This window comes from Trichinella spiralis, assembly GCF_000181795.1.
Source record: "Trichinella spiralis strain ISS 195 chromosome Unknown Scfld2, whole genome shotgun sequence".
In the NCBI taxonomy this organism is placed as follows: Eukaryota; Metazoa; Nematoda; class Enoplea; order Trichinellida; family Trichinellidae; genus Trichinella; species Trichinella spiralis.
The window spans coordinates 3,842,760-3,866,336 of record NW_003526941.1 but is presented as its reverse complement, the minus strand read 5'-3'; the positions used below and the strand labels follow the sequence as shown (position 1 = coordinate 3,866,336).

The 23,577-nt window shown below is 40.8% G+C and overlaps 3 protein-coding genes across 3 annotated transcripts; all 3 read right to left on the bottom strand.

Moving 5' to 3' along the window:
• Positions 1-1,142: 1,142 nt before the first annotated feature.
• Tsp_03333 (AMP deaminase 2) lies at positions 1,143-2,169 on the bottom strand. The gene is made up of 3 exons (XM_003379629.1): positions 2,148-2,169; positions 1,251-1,377; positions 1,143-1,203 (listed from the first exon to the last, which is right to left on the bottom strand). The coding sequence occupies exons 1-3, from the start codon at positions 2,167-2,169 to the stop codon at positions 1,143-1,145; spliced, it is 210 nt and encodes a 69-aa protein (XP_003379677.1).
• Positions 2,170-4,557: 2,388 nt separating this feature from the next.
• Positions 4,558-5,604, bottom strand: Tsp_03332 (DNA-repair protein). Its single transcript, XM_003379628.1, has 4 exons — positions 5,503-5,604; positions 5,271-5,367; positions 4,733-4,849; positions 4,558-4,670 (listed from the first exon to the last, which is right to left on the bottom strand). The coding sequence occupies exons 1-4, from the start codon at positions 5,602-5,604 to the stop codon at positions 4,558-4,560; spliced, it is 429 nt and encodes a 142-aa protein (XP_003379676.1).
• Positions 5,605-8,016: 2,412 nt separating this feature from the next.
• Positions 8,017-23,356, bottom strand: Tsp_03331 (putative angiotensin-converting enzyme, somatic isoform). The gene is made up of 16 exons (XM_003379627.1): positions 23,309-23,356; positions 23,138-23,251; positions 22,881-23,066; positions 22,601-22,819; positions 22,446-22,540; positions 22,269-22,396; positions 21,847-22,064; positions 21,712-21,787; positions 21,517-21,629; positions 21,045-21,143; positions 20,461-20,613; positions 14,303-18,511; positions 12,087-14,185; positions 10,073-11,953; positions 8,943-9,973; positions 8,017-8,255 (listed from the first exon to the last, which is right to left on the bottom strand). Exons 1-16 carry the CDS (start codon positions 23,354-23,356, stop codon positions 8,017-8,019), a joined length of 10,908 nt encoding a protein of 3,635 aa, XP_003379675.1.
• Positions 23,357-23,577: the final 221 nt, after the last annotated feature.

Sequence of the window (23,577 nt, the reverse complement as noted above, 5' to 3'; positions counted from 1 at the left end):
TTTTTACATATAGCCCAGCTTTCCCAGCTATGCCCAGGCAATAAAATTGCATATTCCTCAAGCTATGCCAGGGCACTTATTGCACAGTATTTGCCCTCAGGGCAGTTTTATGCAAATTTTAAATCGCTTTAGAAGTAATATGCAAATTTTTTTTTGGCTTTTAAGTACCGCCCTGGCAAAATTCTAAAAATTTTCAAAATTTCTTCTTCGCCCTTCTTTGGCAGCTCCATACTTACTTGTACTCTCCCTCCCTCGGCAGCTTCATACTTACCTGTACTCTACCTACCTCTGCAGCTTCATACTTACCTGTACTCTACCTACCTCTGCAGCTTCATACTTACCTGTTCTCTACCTTACCTCGAAACTTTATACTTACCTGTACTCTACCTACTTCTGAAGCATTATATTACCTGTACTCTACCTACCTCTGCAGCTTCATACTTACCTGTGTTCCACCTAGCGTCCAGTAGAAATCATTTATGCTGATACTGACGTGTACACTTAGCATCATAATTTAGCCATAATTAACTTTCCCTACGCAAACCTTTACTCCACTTACCTCAACTTACCTGTACGCTAATTACTACTACGTAGCATTTATACAAATGCAGATCTAAAAATAAATGTAAATAAAAATAATCTAAAAATTGATTATAAAAATCTGTTTAAATTAAAAACCAAAATTGAATATTGAAAATAAAAAAATACAATATGCACGCACAGTATTGCAATTTATTACCAAAGTGAGCCAAACTGCAGCACTTGCGAGCTCAGAGGATTAGTGAAAACGTAATTCATTGCTATGATGTGCAAATACTAATCTTTGTAATATATACATCTATAAATTATAAATAATATTTATAAAACTATAGGTATATTAAAAATATTATACAATAAAGTTGATATGAAACAGCCATATTATAAAAAGTAATTGAAGACGAATAACAGTGCATCTGGTTCTTAAATAAGTATACAAATTTGAAAGAAACTACTTATTGTTGTATAAATTAAACTACTTATACTCACCCTGAACACTACTTACCTGACATTTAATTACATTGAATCTACATGTACACTTACAGCTATTTACTTAGCCATGTTGCGTTTACTTGAATCTGTGAATCCGGATCAAAAATGAATTCTTACGTAAACTTCAATAATCTTGAAAACGCTGCTACCTCTGAGAAGAAAAAACGTGAAAAACTGAAACGACAAAAAGTTTTACCATTTACAATTTATAGTTAACTTACACAGTACACAAAAGAAAAATGTACATACGGTAAGAGTTGAATAGCAGTAACCGGATATTCAATAACGCATAGTTATCAAAGAATGCAATTTCATCTAAAATTTGAAATTCAGTAAAAGTAAAGCATGCTAAAAAAATAATAATAAAACAGTCATATTATAAAAAGTAATTGAAGAGGAATAACAGCGCATCGTTATTGTATTTACTAAGCGTAAAAATTTGCAGAAAAGCTTACTTTGTTAATCATAAGCTGTTTGATGATTGTTATTTAGCAAGCTCTAAAATATGTTAGCACCCTATAAAATATTCAATTAAACATTCATCTGTCATAAGCAACATCGCAGAGTGACCGCTGTCACTGATCAAAACGAGCAAAATTATTACTAATTTGTCATACTTATTGCCCTGATGCCAACCGGATCAACCACAGTGGCAGTGTGTGTACAGCAACTCTATGCAAGTTCAATTTTGATTACGTATGCTACGGCTATCAGAAACAAATCCAAATACTTCATTTCGAACTCCTTGATGCCAACTTGAATTACCATAGCGACAGGATGTCTAGCAAAATAATACCTGTTCGATTGTTTTAACGTACTTTATTGCTGTCATGAACAATATCCAATTCCTTCTTACTCTTTGTGATAAGCAAACCAAACTGAAATAGTTAGTGAGCGCCTTAGTTTCCCGGAGCTCCTACCCACGGTAGAGGGCCAGTACAAAACTACACGAGATATAATACCTATCAAAAAAATCTGTAATTAAATTGTCATATCACTTCAGGAACAGTCTGACGACAACTCAAACTAATAAATGGCCAGATGTATACGAAAGCTTCGATGGTCTGGAGCTTGTGCTGTCGTCATCTGTTACAATTATAAATATTATCCACTTTTACCTATATCGAATACTGCATTCATTTCGTCAGCTATCGAAACAAACTGAATAGTTGCTGATTTTTGTCATACGCTTTTTGAACGCCTGGATGGAAACCTCAACTACTTGAGTGCAGAATTCATTGCGAATCCACACTTCACCGATAGTTGGACGTCATCTATTTATACAATAAAGAATATTTAATTCATTCGTACTGTTACGATGAAAAAGCTCAGAAGGAGAACAGTTAGAATTCTTGACTTTCACAAGGGAAACATCGACAAGGAGATGATTAAACCAAAAAGAAGGATTAAATCAAAGAAAGAAAATCAAAGAATGGAATTTAGAAATTATGATGCACTGTTATTCGTCTTCAATTATTTTCTTACAATATGGCTGTTTCTTATAAGTATCATTACAATTGCTATTGTCAGTACAAATAAAATGTACGAAAAGAATAAACTGAGAAGTAATATTGGTGCACTACTTACAAGTATATAAACAGGATATCGTTCATCTTAACTCTTTCCAGATATTGCACTGTATTAGATATGGTTGTACATTTAAAAAGCCATATTTACAATGTAATATTCAAATTTAAAATTTATGAAAATCCAACACAACCAATATGTGATATCAGTTACATGATGCCAAAATGAAGATTAAAGTGATGCGATGCTGATGGTGGTGCTATCCTACACGGAAAAGAACATAATTACAAACAAACAGGAGTGAAAAATTATTATGACGCATATTTACCTCATTCAGTTAGCTTTCACAATCTGGTTGTTTCATATTCATTGATATGAATATAAAATAATGTCAATTCTGAAAGTAAATTATATCTCAAAATAAAAAACAAAGAATTTCTTCGTCTTCACCATCTGATGTACCTGAAAGTTAGCAATAACAAAACTATAAAGAGACCCGTCAGTTTCCATTCACCATATAAGTAAAGTAACATGCATAGCATACCACCACCAAAATATCAAATCGAACTTACCAGTTATTCACGGATGGTGTTGAAGAGCGGAATTGTAGTTGACCACCTGCCAGACTGATAGCATTGCAGTGAACTGAATAACCTAATGTAATCAAAGTGCTCTGATTAAATGTATAATAGCAAGTAAATTATGCAAATGACTATTTACTTTGCCTCCGGAAGAACAACCTAATTTTCCATCACTAATAGCGCACTAGAATAAATATCATGAACAGCGTTATTAAACGAGACGATGAAATTTATTACGTTTTTATTTACACACTTCATATTAATACGTATTACTGCATTATTACGTAATAGTGCACTATTACGTAATAGAGCAATATTATGCAAATTTCTTTTACTAAAATAAACTGAAACAAACTTTTAATAATCTGAAGCATTGCAAATTACTAAAAATACAATAATTTATATTTTGTAAATGACTTTCTACAAATCAAAATTATATGCATAATAAAAAAAACGGCTTCTACTGAAAACAGTTTCAAAAATGAAATACGTTTTCAGATTTATAGTAATGTAAACAGCTTTAAGACGGGAAAAGAGTAGGAAGGGAACAGCAAAGAAGGAAGGAGGGAGAGGTAGCAGGGTGGTGGAGGTAAAAGTTGTCAGAATGTGATTCGCTTTCCTTCACTAACTTTTCATGCATAACTATCAGGCGTGGTTTCATTTATCAATACTGACAACATTTATGGAAATAGACCCTTTCTCTCAATGATAAAAAACCAGTGCATCTGTATAAGTTAGTGTTATAGGCAAGACAGCGACATCGTACGATCTTTCAGGAGTCAGTTTTGAGGATGAAGGGAACAATTTCAGGCCATTATGACAGTTTCAAGGGTGGTAACTAAAAGTGCTCTGTAGCAAAGAGCAGCTTTCCTATGTCTTACTGAAATAATGCTGGGCACAAATTGGCCAGTGTCAAGCATTTAGGAGGCAATTGCTATAGTAATAATAGCATATAGAGCAATTGCAATAGGTCAACTATGTTACATCACCAGTAAACATCATGGAGGGCATTGAAAATAATATGCGAGTCGTTCAACGGCTATGGCAACAGTATTTTCGAAATGCATTTGTAAGGACTGTTGAGAATAAAGGATGTATATATATATATATATATCACTTTTTCTATATCTTACGGTTTCAGATTGGCGTGTCTCTAATGTAGTACTGATTATTAGTTGCACATCGTTACAGAAAAAAATGGATAAACTTCGATTCAAAAAATTAAACTTTAACAACTATGAAATGTTTAAAAAGCGGGCATGTTTAGTTCAGTGTGGCAGGAGAAGGTAACAAAGTATAAAAAAACAAAAAATATGCAAAAATTCATACCTGTCAGCAGCTCTGTCATTGATGAGCTATAAAGCAAACGCAGAGCTGTTAATTTGCCAATTGATGTTCGTGGTTTCATCATATTTTTAGTCTAACAATCACAACGTAACTGTTGAAGTGAAGCACCAAAATAACCAAGTAACGCAACGCAGTAACTAATTAGACCGCTCTTCAGCAGCGTATATTTATATAATACTGCAGCTCCTGAATAAATAGAAATTTATACGAGGAAAATCACTTCCGGATTTGAATGGCTGAAAGGGCACGTAGCAAAATGCCATCGGCAGTGTTCTCCTTCACATTAGCATAAACATACTCTGCTGACCTAGAAATGCATGTATGCTTTGTAAACGTAAGATAATGTAATGCGCTAGCAACAAAGCCTATAATAATTTTTGAACAGCAACAAAATCCTGAATACGTTACAGATGAAAGTCATTATCCATGTCAAATTATATTGTAATGTATGACTTAATTCAAATAAGCATAAAAATCTGTGACTTATATGAAACTAAACAGCAACGTTAATCGTACGTAAATTAAGCAACTATCAATCAACTATTAGTGTATTGATCGCTGCTTACGCATGCAATAATAGTCAGCACGATAATTATACTTCGCAATGAATACCATTTTCAGCAGAGTTAACTTTTTAATTTCCAAGAACAGATTGCTTAGTTATCGTTAAGCAATTACATATTCAGTACCTATTTCCAGCAATATTACAATGTCATTCAATAAAAAAACTGTAACTTACAAAAATAGTAAACTTCCCATCATTTGGAGATACATTTTTTGAAAAACTACATAACGTGATTGGCCATATTGAATATAAATGATGATGCTTATCAGGCTTCCTTTGAAATCGTCTTTCATTCTGATTTTGCAGGACACCATCCAACTACAAATATTAGATATCAACCTCACAATAAAATTTAGAATTCATGAATTGATGCAAATTTAAATCATACTCAACATAATTCAAATTGTGTTAAACATGTAGTACGCCTAGATTCCGTTATGTTCAGAAATAAACCTTTGCGACTGTTGATGCACAATCGAAAAAGCAACAAGATATGTGATAGAACTTAACAATATTAACAATAATATTGCTTCGTATATCCAGACACCATTGCATAGCCCAAATAAAGTAAATTAAATAGTTATTATTTGAGTTTTAAAGCGAAAGTTTGGTCAAATTATTTCATCACTGTTAGGCGCATCTCGTTAGTATGCAAATTTTCATGCGTCTATTGCCTTACCGTTTGTTTGCTTAGCAACTATTGTTCATCACAAGCGACGGTTTCTAATATATGAAGCAACTTCATTTGATATTCTTATTTTTCAGAAATTCAATGTTATCTAGTAACGAAGAATAACTTAATTGTTATTATTGTGAAGTTGCATCATGTGTGCTGCTTTTAGTGTCATTTTAGATTAACAGTCGTGAAAATTTTTGTTTGCTTAACGAAATGAAACGCAGGCACAGTAAGACCTGTTTACCAGAAAATGCATGCAAATTTTTGTTCAACTGCAATACATAACGCTTTCTTGACTTCAGATTCAATGGTTGATGATATACGGTTGGTACGGAGAGTGCATTGGTGAGGAATTAAAAAACTGAATCTATTTATACGATAATAAGCAAATTAAATGACGACCGTGCAAAACTGATATTTAAAACGTTTTTCATCAATTATTATAGAAAATTAATCATAAATTATAATGATCAAAGAGCAGTGGATGCACGAAAAAAGCCGTAATTCATTTTCAATGCAATTTAAGTAAAATTACATAACTAAAAACAACAGATTCAAAGTGTTTTCTAATTGACAAATAAGTTGAAATAAGAAACACGCAAACAGCAGTCAATTGCAGACATTAATTGCAAAAATACGACAAGTATTCAAATTAAATATACCCCATCGAAATGTACAGTAATATAAAATGTAATGTATGACAGCCATATCGTTATACATTTTACAAATTATCACATTCATAATGAACTGTGTTTTAATTGTTGAACATTTTAAGGTAATTACTGACAATAAATAGATTGGCACACTGGAAAGTGAATTCTAAAACCTACATAAACCGTATATTATTTAATTTTCTTTGCTAATTTACAATCTCAACATCTTAATATAAGTAAAAAATGCAACTTACCAAAATATATCTTCACCAAGTTCAGGCTTGCCTCTTTTGTGTCCAGTCGAAAATTGTGATGCACCATTTTCAAAAAATGGGAATAAACAGAAAAAACAGATCACTTTCTTCTATATAATGCTTCGTGCTCATCATTCAGTAAGACTAATCAATTGTGAAGTCGCCGCACTGCACTACACTGTAGCTACCACCGCAACGTTATCTGGTCAAGCAAGAAAAGCAACAGCAGACTACTAACAACATGCAAATAACCAACCTATCTGAATATACCACACAGTGTAGATACAGTTCTGGGCGGCTGCTAGCGGAATTGTGTATGATACAAGCACAGGACAATCGAATAGCTAATGTTGACCGCAGTAACCGATACAGCGGTGCCTGATAAAAGTGAACTGCTATATAATGGAAAATAACCTACCGCGGAGTAATGGTCTCGGTGCACGATAAAACTGAATTGCTCCGCCGTAAGAAATAACCCAGTACGCAGTAGTAGGTGTCGTGCATTATGCAAAATTTTTGCGAGATAGCAAATAGCTCCGCCGTGCGGAGTAGTGGACGCGGGGCACGATAAAACTGTATTGCTCCGCAATAGGAAATAACCCGATGCACCGTATAAACTTGTTGCATTTCTAATAACGCTACAGTAGTACGTGATATGTAGGTATTTATTCTGTAATGCTAATAGCTCGGTGACGGGGGTCTAACAAGGGGGAATCAGCATTCGTTTCCGTTGATGCGGCTAGTGTTTCTGAGTAGAACAGTCGATGATGCTTAATTGACAAAGTACTTAGCTAAAATTGTAGGAAAGCAAGTAGTCAATTTGGTTGTCTCGGCTGTTTGTATGGTCCTGCAGTAGAGGATGGTTATTTTTTGCAAACTATTCGTCCAATGTGTTGCAGTGTTTTTTGTCCATTATGTGAGAGTAATTGTAACAGAGTGCAGTTGTACTGTTCGATCTGCTGATCGTTCGACTGTTGGTCATAGGTGATGTGGTTCTTATTTTGTTGAACCTGATGATTTGGCATAGTAATTGTTGGGACAAACGGAGTCGAACTGTTGTTGTACCACACGTAAATGGTTTAGCACAATCTATCGGTATCTGAACATGAATGCATCTACCAATTTTTTATCAGTTTGGTCGCTGTGCACAATCAATCAGTGGAGAATAAGTGAAATAGATGATCTCTGTTTGTCGAATTGGTTGCTGCCGTGCGTGCACAGTTGGTCAATAATAGTCTGCAGTAGATTAGTGGAAGAGATTTATCAGAGTGTTATTATTTTCAGTAAAAAATGCCACCAATTAGGGTATCGCATTTTGTCAGTTTTTAAGTAGAAAGAAAACTGTTGCTACTGGTGGTTGAGCGTGCAGTGACGACGAATGTGCTCATTCTGTTGCTGAGCAGTCGATTTCGTCGGCCATTTGAACAGATTGTCTGGAAAATTTGCTACACAACCAACAACAGTCACTGATAGCAGCATTGTGGAATATTGTTGTCCAGTTACTGATTTGTCCATGTGGTCTGTATTGGAAAATATTGCTGTTCGGTTGGACGGTATTCGAGAAAAGGTGTGTTGGCAGTATTATTATTCCTTTCTGCAGTGAGTAGTAGTGATGGATGATTTCTGGAATATTTTTGCAAAGATAATATCGAAGATAAAAAAAGAACAAAACCCAGAATTGTCAAAAATATATTTAAAAATAAAAATCGCAACGTTACCGTGTTGTAAAAGCATACAAATAAATGTTTTATTATTATTATTTTGAAGAATTGCTTGAAATGGCAATTTCATCAAAACTGTGCGTGTCAGTGGATCATCACTCGATCAATGCAATCCCTGTGTTGTTGCTGATTAGAAAGAAGTGAGAAATTTGTTGTTGTTGACAATAAAATTGCATCAATTGCTCGCATTTTCTTCATCTGGCACCGTGTTGGTTGATGCGTTGGTGGAGTCTGTTTCATTGAAAATCGAAGCCGATCCTCGTCAGCCAAAGTAGAACAAGTACAATGAAAACTTTTACATTGGGAGCATCTGTGAAACAAGTATATATATATATATATATATGTATGTAATAAATATTCACCAAATGAACAAACAAACAAGCAAGCAAGGGATTTGTGGTTTGCTTTGCAGCAGAATATATACATATATGAATACACTGTTTGTTGTTGCATACACATGGACAATGAAAAAAATATGTGCACATAAAAGGAATGAGAAAAAAAATTTCTATTGACAAAAAAGGCAAAGGGGTAAAAAATTGTCAAACCAGCGTCGCTTTGGGTTCGATTCACGACCCGGTGGCCCTACCTGGAGCAGCCGAAGAGCCGTTGTAGTAGTAGTAAAATCCGCAGCGCGGATATTTGACAAGACCGGTGACGTTGATGGTCGTCCAGTTGTGGTTCCAGCCGTAACAGTCCATGGCAAGTGCGTTTTGAGTTTCCAACCAACGTTGCAGTGGTTGGAAGTATTCGAGGAGCGGTTCGGCGGACAAATGACTGATGTTAGTGGCGATGGTGCGCAACGCGTCGGCAAAAGATCCAGTGGAACAGACGGTGCGCAGCATGCGCTTCAGCCGTCGGCCAGCGGATCCGCCGGCCAGTGGGTTGCACTGGTAAAGTGGGCCTCGGTGACCAGATTCGAGACAAAGCGATTTTTGCAACTGAAACTGCAACACGTTGGCGACGAACAGCCTGAGCAAGGGTTCGTTGTTGGCGATGTGGTGCTCAGAGGCGGCGTGGTATGAGGTGAGATTTTCCAGCAGGCCAGTCGGCGCCACCAAACCCTGGTACTGGTATTTCAGAAGCCACCAGTGGTCGTTGTAGTCGGCTTGTGGAATTGAGCCGTTGAACAGACGCCAACGGTACAAATCGGCCGCGTAGGCGAACGCCAACGAGGCGAGCTTCTGCAAAGCAGTGAAGTACAAAAAATTCACGCCCTCTTCGGCTTCGAGCGACGAGCCCCGTTCGAACGGCCCCTCAACAATCAGGCCCATATCGCGCAGTTGGAGCGGCGTCGTGGCCGTCAAAACGACCATGTTGATTATCGCTTCACGCAAGCCCGACTCGTCGTCTTCCCTGAATTTCAGACGCTGGTCGGCACAAATCATCGAAAATTCCACTTGGCCGACTTGTTCAAAAGCGTTCAAAAAATCTCTGGCCAAATACCTACCACCAGTACAGCTCTTCAGTGCGTAGTCGATTCGGTTGAAAAAGTCCGCAGTTCCAGCGTGACATTCCATATTACTGCGCTTGTCACGGTTGGGATTTACAATTGAATTGTTCCAAAATTGTTCTGTCAATGGAAGTAGACCAATATTGAGGAAAAACTTTTCCGCCATTCTGAAATCGAAAAAAAAAACATTTAATATCTCTCAATTGAATTGAATTGAATTAAATTTGAAAAAATAAATAGCTTTTCCTGTTCTTTTTTTTTCTTACTTCAACAAATATTCAGCAGTAAAGTTTTGGGTCAGTCGCTCGTCGAACCACGCACTGGCAGTGCTGACGTTCGGATAGGGTATGGAATTTGCATAGAGGGGCAGCCAGTTCGAGGCGAACATGTCGCCGAACAGATGCACCGGCACGGCGGACGTGTTGAACGAATCCGGATATCGAGCGTGAAGCATTCGGCGCACGTAGGCGTGCATCTGCTCGTACAGTGGCAAAATTTGAATCCACAACGATTCGACCGTCCGTTCGAAATTTGCATCTCGATACAAAGAGCGCCAATAGGCGCCCAAATCGGGAAAATTGTTCCGTCTAACTATGGCGTTGCTGATGGCCGTATGCCGGTGCAGGGAGGGGCCAATTGCCGCCGAATCGATCGCCTGGTGCCAACGTTGCCACAAGTATTGGAGTACCGACGGATCGGTTGATTTGGCCATCAATTCGACAAGGTCCGGTTCGAGATAAAGACGATCTTCGTGGGGACAACTGGCCATGTTGGCGGTGCCGACTGCGCAGATAAAAGTCGTACTGTGCAAAGTGCGCAGTTGTGCCGAAACACTGGCCAACGCCTTCGCTTGGGTTTCTTCAATTTTCACAATTCTGGACTGGACAATTCGTTCCAACACACTGACCACTTGCTGGTTTACACTGGCCAACGAAGAAAAATTAAAATTACCATCCAACACCAGGCTGGCTTGTTCGGCGTCGAACAATCGTTTCACAACTTCCGCTTCGACGTAGAGGTTTCGATTGTGATCGACCATGTCGGTCAAGAAGAGCCACCGTTTTCTGGCGTAATCTTCGTACACGGTTTGGGCTCGCTGTTCGTAGCTTGCCAAATAATTTTCCGCTCGGATCAATTCCTGCTCGGCGCCATCAGTTGTATCGTCGTCCATTGTGATTCCACACCTGGGAATTGGTAGAGTTTTCTCGACAGCCGGAGGCCATTGTTCACCCCAACCGAAACATTCGTCGTTTTTGCCCCCCTCCTCCTGCTCCAACCAGCTTACAATTGGCTGATAATATTCGAAAAGTGGCTCGACAGACAGTTGGCTAATGTTGAACAGTTGTTCGAGTGTTTCGTACCAGGGTGACGAATTGGCGGGCTTCATGAGCGCTTTCAACAGCCGGCCCACAGCTTTGCTGTTCGACAAATCGCACCGGTGCAAAGGTCCCCTGTGACCAGCGGCTTCGCAGAATGCTTTGTACAGTTGAAATTTCAAAATTGTCGCCACAAAATTGCCCACCATTGGCCCGTGATTGGAAATACGCCATTCCGCTGCCGCGTCCAAACCAGAATACCGATGACCAGCCGGCGGCATTATACCCTGATGGGCGTTGCGCAATCGCCACCACGCTTCGTCCAACTCTTCCGAGCTGATTTTACCATTGAACACGTTCCACATGTACAAGTCGATCACATAACCAGCTGGTAGGGAGACGATGTCGCGTACAATTGCCTTGTACAAATAGTTCATGTCAGTCATGTTTTTCGAAACATCCCCTTCGCTGATGTTCAGCAGACCAATTCGACTGAGGTGCGTAGGTGTGCCGATGGAAAGTGCCACAGCGTCAGATATTGCTCGGAAAAATCCAATACCAGTATCGTGCCTGAAAATGGACGGCTGCTCGGCACAAGTCATGTAGTGATGCAGACGAGCCATTTGCCGGTGCGCTTCGACTAGTCCATCAACTGAAACGTCCGTGCACATGTAAATAGCATATTGGAGGCCATTTGAAAAATCAACAGCCAAAGGGCGACAATCTTTTGGCGTGCTGTTTGTCGTCGTCTCGTAGTGGAATACGGAAATATTCCAAAATGCGTCGTTCATCTCGGCAAAACCTAGACTTTCGTAAAATGATTCAGCCATTCTACAAACGTTTAAAAAATATTAAATCAAGTACATTTTTCAAAAATAAATAAATAAATAAATATCACGAGTTAATAAGAGAACTGCAGACAAAGAACATGATCTGATAAGAGTGGATAAAAATTCAAACTTACTTGAACAAATGGTGGGCGGTGTAATTTCGAGAAATCATCTCTTCGGTTGCATTCAGCGATAGAAGTTCCGGATAGGGCAGTGAATGATGATCGAAATGATCAGCGCAGTTTTGGTCGAACAAATAAGAACCGAAAAGATGAGCCGGTATGCTGGAATTTGAAAATTTGTTCGGAAAACGTCGGATGAATAGTCGTCGAACGCGAGCGTGAATCCGCTCGTACAACGGCAACACTCGATACCAAAGTTGCTGCAAATGTTGGACAAAATTGTATCTTTCGAACCGCGACTGCCACCAATATCCCATGTCGACATATCCGGCTTTGTTGCTTGCCATATTTGCCAGCTGAACGTATTGTTCGAAAAGTGGCTTCATTTTTGCACCAATTTTTCCATGCCAATTTTCCCAAATTGCATACATTTCAGTGTAATCGTTGCAACAACTGGCCAACTGTCGTCGGTCATCGTCAACTGAAGCCAGTTGCAAACTGCCACTGTCAACTGGGGTTTGTCGTTCGAGTGGAAAAAAGTACATTGTGTCGTAAATTTTCCGCATTGAATTCAACAAAATTCTCAAACCATTTTCAGCCCTGTAGTACATGCCACGGTCTTTTATTGCGTACAGTTGTCGAATGATCAGCGGATTTTGTATCAGATCAAATTTGAATTTTCCAGTAGCATTCGCTTGTTGTTCGTAAAATTTGTCATGCTCCAATTCGACTTGCTCGAGTGCAACAATTCTGCTCTCGAGATCAGTACTGTTGGTTCTGTAGATCCACCTGGCCCAAGCTAGACGGCCATTCACCAATCGGGCATGCTTTTCAAAGGAGTTCAAAAATCTGCTCACTTTTGCAGTTTCAACGTCGACCGGATCTACTGGCAGAACCCTATCGCAACGCGGCTGCGGTAAGCTGTCGTTGATGTCGGCAGGCCACTGATACCCCCAACCGAAACAGTCGTCAGTGTTCTCCGTCTTCAGCCATTCGAACAACGGTCGAAAATATTCGAGCAAACCGGACGTCGATATCGCAGAATTGCCGGTCAAACTGTTCAACAAAGTGGACAAATTTCGACCCGACGGAACAACGAGTACATTTTGCAGCGTTTGACCAACATGCTGACCGTGATCCAACAACAAATTACACCGATGCAACGGGCCTTTGTGATTTTGACGATCGCAGAGCGACTTGAACACTTGGAAATGGGCCACAGTGGCCAGGAAACTGTCGACCGTTGACCGGGCCAAAAAGACGTCCACGTTGGCGCCGGGATCAAAGTCGGTGGCTTGTCGTTCCACTGGGACAGAAATGCCCTGATATTTGTTTCTAACATCCCACCAAGATCGCTGCCAGACTGCAGTGCCGTTGTCGGCGAGCTGCGCACGCCATCGACTGATGGCCAAATAATACGGCAACGATGGGACAATTCTCAGCGCTTGGAACAGTAGAAGTTGAAGTTCGTCGTCGATCGTGTAATTCCACTTTGTCGGTATCATGTCGGTCGATTTGAGGTAGTTGAAATTTTCCGCCAACAATCTGACCAACAAACTGACCACATCCGCGACGTTCGAGTTGCCGGTCCAAATGGACAAGACCGGCTGCTGTTCAGACAGCATGATCAAATGGTGCACTCGGGCCAGCGTACTGTGCGCAGCCAGAAACTGTTGAACGTCCACCGTGGCACACAGGCCAATTCTATATTGGTCGTCGTTTGGAAATCGCCAGAGGGCCGGTCGACAGAGCAGTCGTTTTTCAAACGATGGATTTTTTTTCTTCTGCTCGAAAATCGACTTTTGCCAAAATTGTTCGGTCAAATTGTCCAATCCAACGTTTCGGAACAGCATTTCCGCCTGCTTGAACATGCCGATGACGGTGAAATTTTTCCTCCTCAACGACTGGTCGACTTCGAGTATCCACCGAGCAGTGGTGAAATTGACGTTCCACAACAAATTCGACCAATCTTCGGCAAACATACTGCCCAACAGATGGGCCGGTATTGACGAAGTGGTGAAATTGTCACGATAATTCACCATAAGTTTTCTTCTCACGTACGTGTGCAAATGTTCGTACAACGGCAACAGTTCACTGGTCAATTGTTCGAGCTGGTCCATTTGGTGGTGGTGGTGGTGGTGGTCAGTTTTGGCAGTCCGCTTTTCCAATTCCACTTTTCTCGTCAACGAAACATATTTTTCGTACAAGGGGAACATTCGCTTGCCGACCGTATCGCGCCACTGCTTCCACACGTAAGTGAGCGTTTCCACGTCGACCGAAGAACGTGATACCAAATTCATCAAATCCGGAATCAAATACCATCTTTGGTCGTCGGTACCGTTTGGGACCCCACTGGCCGGTACCCTTTGACATTTCCGAATAAAAGCCCCATCCCCGATAGAGGCCATTTTCAAAAGCAGCTCGTTCATCAGTCGTATATCGTCGTCGTTGTTGGGCGTGTCCGGATGCAAAATCACGTCGACCATTTCCAAATCGGTCGGTTCGAACAACAACGAATAATTCATAGTGGCCAATTGACGAGCCTGATTTCTCAACACTAAAGCTTTCTCTGTGGTGGAATTCAACAATCTCATGAGCAGAGTTCCATTGCCGGCGTCAGTCCAACGTTTCCAATGGGCTCGATCGATTTCTCGTTGCAATGAGCTGGTGAGAATTTGAAAATTTTCCAAAAACTTTTTCAACTTGATCAGTTCGAGTTCGACTTGATCGGGCGGTTGAAATGCACCACAACGAGGTTTCATCAGCGTGCTCTGCACTTGCTCTGGCCACTGACGACCCCAGCCGAAACATTCGTTTTTGTTCTCTTCGCGGAGCCAGTCCATCAGCGGTTGAAAATATTCTTTCAACGGTTCAACAGAAAGTTTCCGTTCGCCGGTGACCAGTTGCAACGCTTGGCGCCAATGTCGAGAAGAGCCTAGTTGGAGCATCAGGGCCAACTTTTCGCCGGCCACGGTGCTGTTGTAAAAATCGCACCGGTGCAACGGTTCGCCGTGGTTCCGGCTGTGACCGGCAAACTGACACAGCGCCTTGTAGAGCTGAAATTGCAGCACGTGGGCGATGAAATAACGAATGTACGGAGTCGACGAGGCGACGTGGAATTTGGCTCCGGGGTCGAAAGAGTATCGCGGACGTTCGACGGCGGGCAGGATCCCCTGGATGTCGTGACGCAACTGCCACCAGTCTCGGTTCCAGTGGTCGGCAGAATAGACGCCTCGGAAAACGTTCCACCGCCACAAGTCGACCAGGTAGCCGAACGGCAAAAAGGCGACCTTTTCCAGCGCTTGTTTGAGCAAAAAGTTCACATCCAAGTGGGCATCGTCGACCGGGCCATTGTAAAGACCGACCAGCCGCAAGTGGGACGGTGTGGCGACGGACAAGGCGATGGTGTCGCCGATCGCTTCGTGAAAGCCGGGATTGGCGCCGGAACGAAACACACTCGGCTGGTCGGCGTACTGCATGAAATAGTGGACGTGGCCCATTTCGTGGTGGGCGACGATCAAGTCGGCCATGGTCACTTGGGTGCACATTTTGATCCGAAAATCGTCGGGATAGAACATGTCCCAAGCCGAGGCGTGGCAGATGAAATTTCGACCGTCGTCCGGTCGTTCCAAGTAGGATTTTTGCCAAAACGTTCGCGTCATGTTCGGCAAACCGACGCTGGAGAAGAACGATTCGGCCAGGCGAAACATCCGCTCCGGTGTGAACCGCTGCCGGCGCATCTCTTCGCTGACGTCGACTTGTGGTGCTTTGGAATAGGGTGAGACCAGGGGGAACAAATTCACCCAACTCTCTGCCCAGATGTTGCCGAACAAGTGGGCCGGAATTGCCGTGCAATTGAACTGGCCCGGATACAAGTAGCGCAGGCGTCTGCGCACGTAGGCGTGCAACTGCTCGTACAACGGCAGCAGTTGTTGCCACATCGAAGCCAGCTCCTCTTTCAAGTAGTCATTTTCGTACTGGGCGCGCCAATAGTCGCCGACGTCGTCGTAGCCAATCGCGCGGGCTCCTCTGTTGCCCAACTGCACGGCCCTTTCGAAAGGGCCCCTGATTGGACGGCCGACGACGTCGTGCCACGCCTGCCAAGCGTAAAGCAGCGTCTTGTAGTCGTGGCAGTTGGCGAACAAATTCGTCAAATCAGGATTCAAGCTCCACATGCGCTTGCAGTCCGGTGTCGAACGAAACGGTCGCCAAGAACATATTCGCCCCCTGCTGAACGTGCTCGTCATGCCCCCAATCAGACGATTCAACTCCGCAGTGTCAACTGCATTCAACTGCAACGTTCTCGAACGCACCAGACGAATCATACGAGCCAGCCGGTCGTCGTCCACCATGGGCAGGTAGATTTCGGCTCTGGCTCGACGCGCAGCTTCGCCAACAAATGCCACCTTGTTCGCCATCGATTCGGTCATTCGGATGAGGTTGTGATCGGTGATGTTGGTCGCGTAATCCCACCAACGAGAACGTACTTCGCGTTCCAAGGCCAACTGTTTCGCTTCGTAATTATTGTAAAATTGTTCAGCTTTAAAATTTTGATTGGTCGGCAAAAAATCCCCACACCGAGGCTTCTGCAATTGAGTCCCAATTGGGGCCGTTTCATGCTTGTAATTCCAACCGTAACATTCGTGCGCTTTTTCGTTCTCTCGTTTCAACCAGTCGTGCAACGGTTCGAAAAATTCCAACATGCCTTCCGCACTGAGCAGTGCCTTTTTGCTGACCAACTTCAACGCCTCTTGCCAGGGTTTGGTGGCACCGAGTCGCATCAGATTCGACAACTGACGGCCCAACAATGGATTGGAGTCCAAATTGCAACGGTGCAACGGTCCGGTGTGATTGGCCGCTCGGCAAATTCCTTGGAACAGTTGAAACGAGAGCACAGTGCCGATGAGGTTGGCATAAGCAGGCTGGACGGCGAATACTGACCAGTGGTTGGTTCCGTGAACGTCCAAAGTTGCCGACGGCATCGGTCGACCGATGCCCGAATACTGGTACCTGTATATCGACCAGTGGATGTTCATCGTTTTGGCGCTGATGGTGCCGTCGAACATGGCCTTTTGCCAGTGGTTCAAGGCGAAATGGTACGGTATCGACGGCAGCATTGTCAACGCCACGCGCAGCAGATAATTCAACTGTACGTGGTGGTGGTTGACGTCGAAGCGTGTGCTGTTGTCGAACAACAAACCGAGACGTTCCAACGAGGCGGGATTCAAAGCGAACAACGCCAACGTGTCACCAATAGCTTCCATGAATCCCGGACCAGCTTGACGTCTGAACGTCAACGGTCTGTCGCGATATTGGATGAAATACTGAACTCGACCGAGCAGACGAAACGCTTCGAGCAACTGCCTGGTCGACACTTCACCGGCGCACGTGGTCACACGGTGCATGTCGTTTTCGTGAAATTGCCACGCAGTCGGTATGCAAGTTTGGGATGCGTTGGTGTCGAAGCGTTCAAAAGTGGACAATCTCCACAACGAGTCCGGAGCTTTGACAAAGCCGGCAGATTGGAGCCAACTGTCCGCCAGGCGGAACAACGATTCCACAGTGTAGTTGAGTGCTCTGAGGGAGCTGGTGACGTCGGTGGTGGGCATGAACTTGTACGGTACGGTCAAGTCGAACAGCGCATCCCAACGTTCGGCCCAAAGATCGCCCAACAAGTGAGCTTCGATAACCGAAGCGGGCAGACGGGATGTGCCGTAATGGGCGATCAATTTGCGACGCACGTAAGCGTGCAAATGTTCAAAAATTGGCAACGTCGACTGGTACAACTGCAACAAGTCGGTCTGCAACAACGGCCTCTCATAACTCGATTCCATGTAGTTGTAGTAATTTTCATAGTCGACACTGCGGGCACCTTGATTGGCAAGATTGACAAATTCGACAAATTGATTTTCCAAAATCGACTGCACCGACGATCCCCAACTATACCACAGTGGGAACAGTGTGTCGTAGGTTCGATTGTTGGAAAAAAGTGCGATCAAATTTGGATACAAAACAATGGGATGTTGGCAACAAGCAACGGTCGTCTGGTTTTCACAAGCAAACGACCGACTATAGCCGGAAAGCATCAGTTCGGGCAGTTCGACGAAACGCTTTTTGCTCTTGTCCAAAACGACATCCCAAATTCCAAAATCCACCGCCGCTTGGGCTGATATCAGACGCAACTGACGCACCGTTTCCACACTGACGTTCTTGGGTAAATTGGCGAGAAATTTCAAAGCGCCTGAACGGGCGTCCAATTGATGCTTGATCACTTTGACACCGGTCGAGCGAAATTCTTCCAAAAGTCCCTTGCTCAACTCTAAACGATACTGGAACAACTGCACCGTGTAGAGATCTTGCAATTGGCCCGCATCCCGATCGTACTTCGCTAACCATTCCTCAACTTCTTCCAACGAAGCTCTCTGTTCTAATGGCGCCTGTTTGCAATCAAAATAATAATATAATTTGCTTGTCACTTTCAAATGATAAACTATTCACAGAAAATCTTTCCTATTTTATTACAACTGATTAAATCTATCTCAATATTTATGGATGATGTGGAAAAGAAAAAGCTTTTAGCAAATTTGAAATTTCGACCAATTGAATAAATGACGTCAGAGATCATTTTTCATCAATTAACAACATAGAAATATTACTACTACAACTGATACTCAATCATTTAGCAAAGAAATTATAAAGAAAAAATTAAAAAAATTGGCAAATTTTACCTGATCACAAGGAGTCGCAAAGGAAATTCTGAAGTGTGCAAGCAATAGTAGTAATAGTTGTGAAAGCGTTGATTTAAACGACATGTTGATTCGCAATTTCAGCACAGCAGAAGAAATAACGGTGAAAATGAACGAGTTGGAGAAAATGGAAAAATTAGAATATACCAACGGAGGAAGGAATATCAGCAGCAGTGAATAATAACGTGCGTCCGCATGTCGCTTGTTACATAAGTGAAAATCGACAACCAATAACAAATCTCGATGACAGCTAACGAGCAGTGCCAAAAAAGTCAATTCATCAAATGAGGGGAACCGCTGTTCAAATCGGCACCTGTCAGCTTGATTGAGCAACACACAAGCTCGCTTGGTGGCAATTTATTATCAATTTCATCCTTCTTCTTCTTCTTCTTCTTCATTGCCAGCTAGATGTTACGTTTTAATCATCAACGACGATAACGCACGGCAATCAACAACACGCCTTGGTATACAATTTATCAAATCTCTAAGATCAGCAAACACAAAACAAACAAACAAACAAACAAACGAAAAATAATCCAAATTTTATCACAATTAACATTAAACTGATACAACTTTAATGATATTGTTTGGAAATTGTTATTAATCTTTTTTGTCATCATTGTCAACAATTCGATCATAAATAAAACCTTTTTCATTCTTTGCTTTTTCCTTTCAAACACAACAACACTCAATCATCATAAAAATGGACAGGCTGCGCTCGTTAAGCTATCAGTAATCAATTGTCGCAAGATTCTCAAATGCCAAATTATACCACGCCGTCAAAAGAGACAGGCGATGATGATTTTAAAAAGAAATAAAACATTACATGTTTACGATAAACGCTTCTGAGCGAAAGTGTCGTCGTGGAAAAAAAAATAATTTCAACCAGCAAACAACCTATGGTAAACCGCTTATTTGATTGATCAATTAATTAATTCAAGTTGCAATAAATACAAATAAACTTCCCCTGATTTATTCACTCATTTTTTTTTAAAGTCTTTATTTGAAATATCGAATTCAAATTTCAATATCTAATCAAAGTTAAATTAGTTGAAAAGAGAAATTTTAAAAGCTGAATTAATTCGACTAAAATTATTACTATCAATTCTAGTGAAAGTTCACAAATTGATTAAAGATGAGAAAAGTAAAGCAACAGATCAAATTTATGCCGATCAACTATGCAGAAGAGAGAAAATCTAAGCTAAACTGTTGCCACAATCATTTGAAACAAATTACCAAAAATTATCATAAATCATTCAAATTCAATTAATATGGCTCCTTCTTCAACCGCTTTGCCAGCTTCACAATTTACTGCTTTCACCTAAATTTTGTTTATAAGCAACAATCGTTGAAAATAAATCATTTATAACATTAGGCCATTTCCACAGTATGCGGCAAGCAAGCAGTCCACAACCATATTGTTAGTGAATTTTTTTTTAATGATAAATGTTGGCAAATTTGCGAACAACTGTGAACAAGCACTGTACCTACTACTACTGAAATCTGAACGAAAACTTTCCTACACTACACCAGATGAACAATAATTAATTGTTCATCAGTTATTCAATTGAACACGCAAAAAGCAAATCAGCACAACATTCCAAGGTTGATGATAAAAATTAACAAACAAAAATGCATACCTTCCCAGATTTTGGTGCTAATAAACTGTTTTGCATTTTCATTGCTTCGATCACGCACGTCTCCTGACATTCCGATACTGCCTGTCCTACCTTAACGCTGACCGATTTGATCATGCCAGGCATTGGCGCCACAATCACATTGCTCAGATCAACCTAACAGAAAAAGAAAATACTAAATTATTTTACAGCATTTTTTCACTTTGTTTCATTATACAAATTTTAATCTCAACTCAATTCTTTTAATCTCAATTGCAAAACAATAATGTTCATTTTTCATCCACATTGTAAACAAATTAAAGCTACACTTGTTAAAATAAATTACTCGACTAGAAATTACACTGCTTACTTTTTTCGGCGCTGGCATGTATTTGTAATATTTCTCCGCGGTGGAGGTAGTCACATTCAAATCGTACTTGAACAAATAAAACATTTGCACTTAAACCAAATCAAATAAAAAAAAAACAACTAACCGGACAGCCTTTGTATAACAGAGATATTCTGCCGGCTGTATCACAACTTTTTATCTGGGCAAAAAAATAAAATCAGCGCGAAACGTGGAAGAAATGCACGAAAAGGCAAAGTACCTGAACATTGCAAGGTTTTCCATTGACTTTCAAGTTCAAAACTGTGTTACAAAAATTAATAGGTCCTTCAATATGAACCTTTTTGCCATCAAGTGTTACCTGGAGATGATCATTGACAAATTAATCTTGACAATCATTACTTTTCTACAAAATATTTACAAATCACATACTGTACAACTGTCGCGGATAATTTCCACGCCACTGATTTTGTGCTGCGACGCTTCACGATCAATATGTGGCACTTTAACGAACAGCATCTGCTCGTTCATGGATTGCGTATTTTTTGAAAAATCTTGCCTTCGAAAAGAAAACATATATTAAAAGAAGGGAAAAATATACTTCTTATATTGTTTATAGCTCAAATTTGATACTGGACACTGTTCAGAAAATTAACAGCGCGATGCCGGTGGTGAGTAAAAAGGGCAGCAGCAACGGCCGCAATACTGCGAGTCTCTTCATCATTCAAACGCACACCATGGAAACCTTCAGGATAGGTCTCGAAAAGATATTTTGTAGTTATATTTCCTGACCTGTAACGCTCTTCTGACATTATGTCTCGAAGGAGGGGAATATTATTCGTCACACCTGAACAATAATGGAAACCCCAATTTGTCAACTTCGAAAAAGTTTATGGGAATTAATTAAAAGCCCGCGCGTAAAATCTTACCGCGAATTACATATTCATCAAGAGCATCACGCATCAAATTGATTGTCTCTATTCGATCATTAGCATAAGCTATGAGCTGAAAATAATTAATCAGCGAATTGATATGTGGAAAAAAAGTTTTGATTTTCAACTAACTTTGCAAATAAGTGGATCATAATAGATGCTAATTTCACTTCCTTCATAAATTCCACTGTCACAACGAATGCCGTTCAATCGCAACGGTTCTTCGTAGCGGGTCAGTCTACCGACGGACGGAAGTCCGAATGATTTGTAAGGATCTTCAGCGTAAACACGACATTCCAATGCCCAGCCACGGATCGGAATATCGGATTGTTTCAAATTTAATTTGTGACCTACAGTGAAAGTGAAGCTTCATCAAAAATATTCATTTCGCATACCGTAGGCGATTCGGATCATCTGCTGAACAATATCAACACCAGTGACTGCTTCTGTTATGGGATGTTCAACCTAAATTTAAAAAATTAATTTTCCATTAAAAATTTATTATTATCATTTCACCTGAAGACGGGTGTTCATCTCGAGAAAGTAGAAATTACGTTTCGAATCGACCAGAAATTCAACCGTGCCTGCTGAATCATAGCCAACTGCTAGGGCGAGAGCACAAGCTTCGTCACCCATCTTTTTTCTCATTTCCGGTGGGACGAATGGACTGTATAAAATCATACTGTAAATGATTTCGGCGTTCTTACAACGACGTTAAAAAAAGAACATACCTGGGAGATTCTTCGATCACTTTTTGATTTCGTCTTTGAATTGAACATTCCCGTTCATTTAACCAAATAGCATTACCATGTTTATCACATAGTACCTAACAGAATTGATTGAAAAATTACAATACTAAAACCAAAGAAAAGACATCTATTTTTACCTGCATTTCAATATGTCGCGGATTATCAATGTACTTTTCCACCAGCATGCGATCATCACCAAAACTGCTCGCTGCTTCTTGCTGAGATAGTCGGAACCCTTCTCGTGCTTCTTTATCATTCCAAGCAATTCTCATTCCCTTACCGCCACCACCAGCGGATGCTTTAATCATCACCGGATACCCTATTTCATTAGCAACTTTAACGCACATTTCCGCATCCTGAAACCAATAATATCAATTATCAATAATACATGTGAAAGGTTTGTTTCAATTGAATTACCTTTATTTCACCATCAAAACCGGGTATCATGCTTACTTTCGCTTCGGTTGCTATGCGTTTGCTTTGAATTTTGTCGCCCATGGCAAGAATTGCTTTCGAATTTGGACCAATGAATACACCACCAGCTTCGGTAAGCAATCTTGCAAATTCGGTATTTTCTGACAAAAATCCATACCCCGGATGCACCTGAAAAAAGCGAATTAAAAATGTAATAATTTTAATCTGCATTTGTCATTTGTCCAACAAAATGCACTTACCGCTTCAGCACCGGTGTCTTTGACCGCCTGCAATATTTTATCCATTCGCAGATAGCTATCTCTGGTTGGAGCCGGCCCAATGCAGACAGCTTCGTCGGCCATTTGTACATGTAACTAAAAATTTGAAATTTTCAAATCAACATATTAATTTTTAAAAAATTTTCCACATACCGCCAACGAGTCGACATCGCTGTGCACGGCAACAGTTTTGATGCCCATCGCTTTGCATGTTTTTATTATACGGCATGCAATTTCACCTCGATTTGCTATTAAAATTTTTTGAAATTTCTACAAAAAATTTTTATATATAAACTGAGCAATTTTTATTGCTTAAAAATAATTATTAAAGTGGTTTAATCTAAAAAATAGATTTCAAGAAAACTTACAACTTTTGTATTATATATTTGATAAACAAAAAAGAACTTTTACATTCGAATATA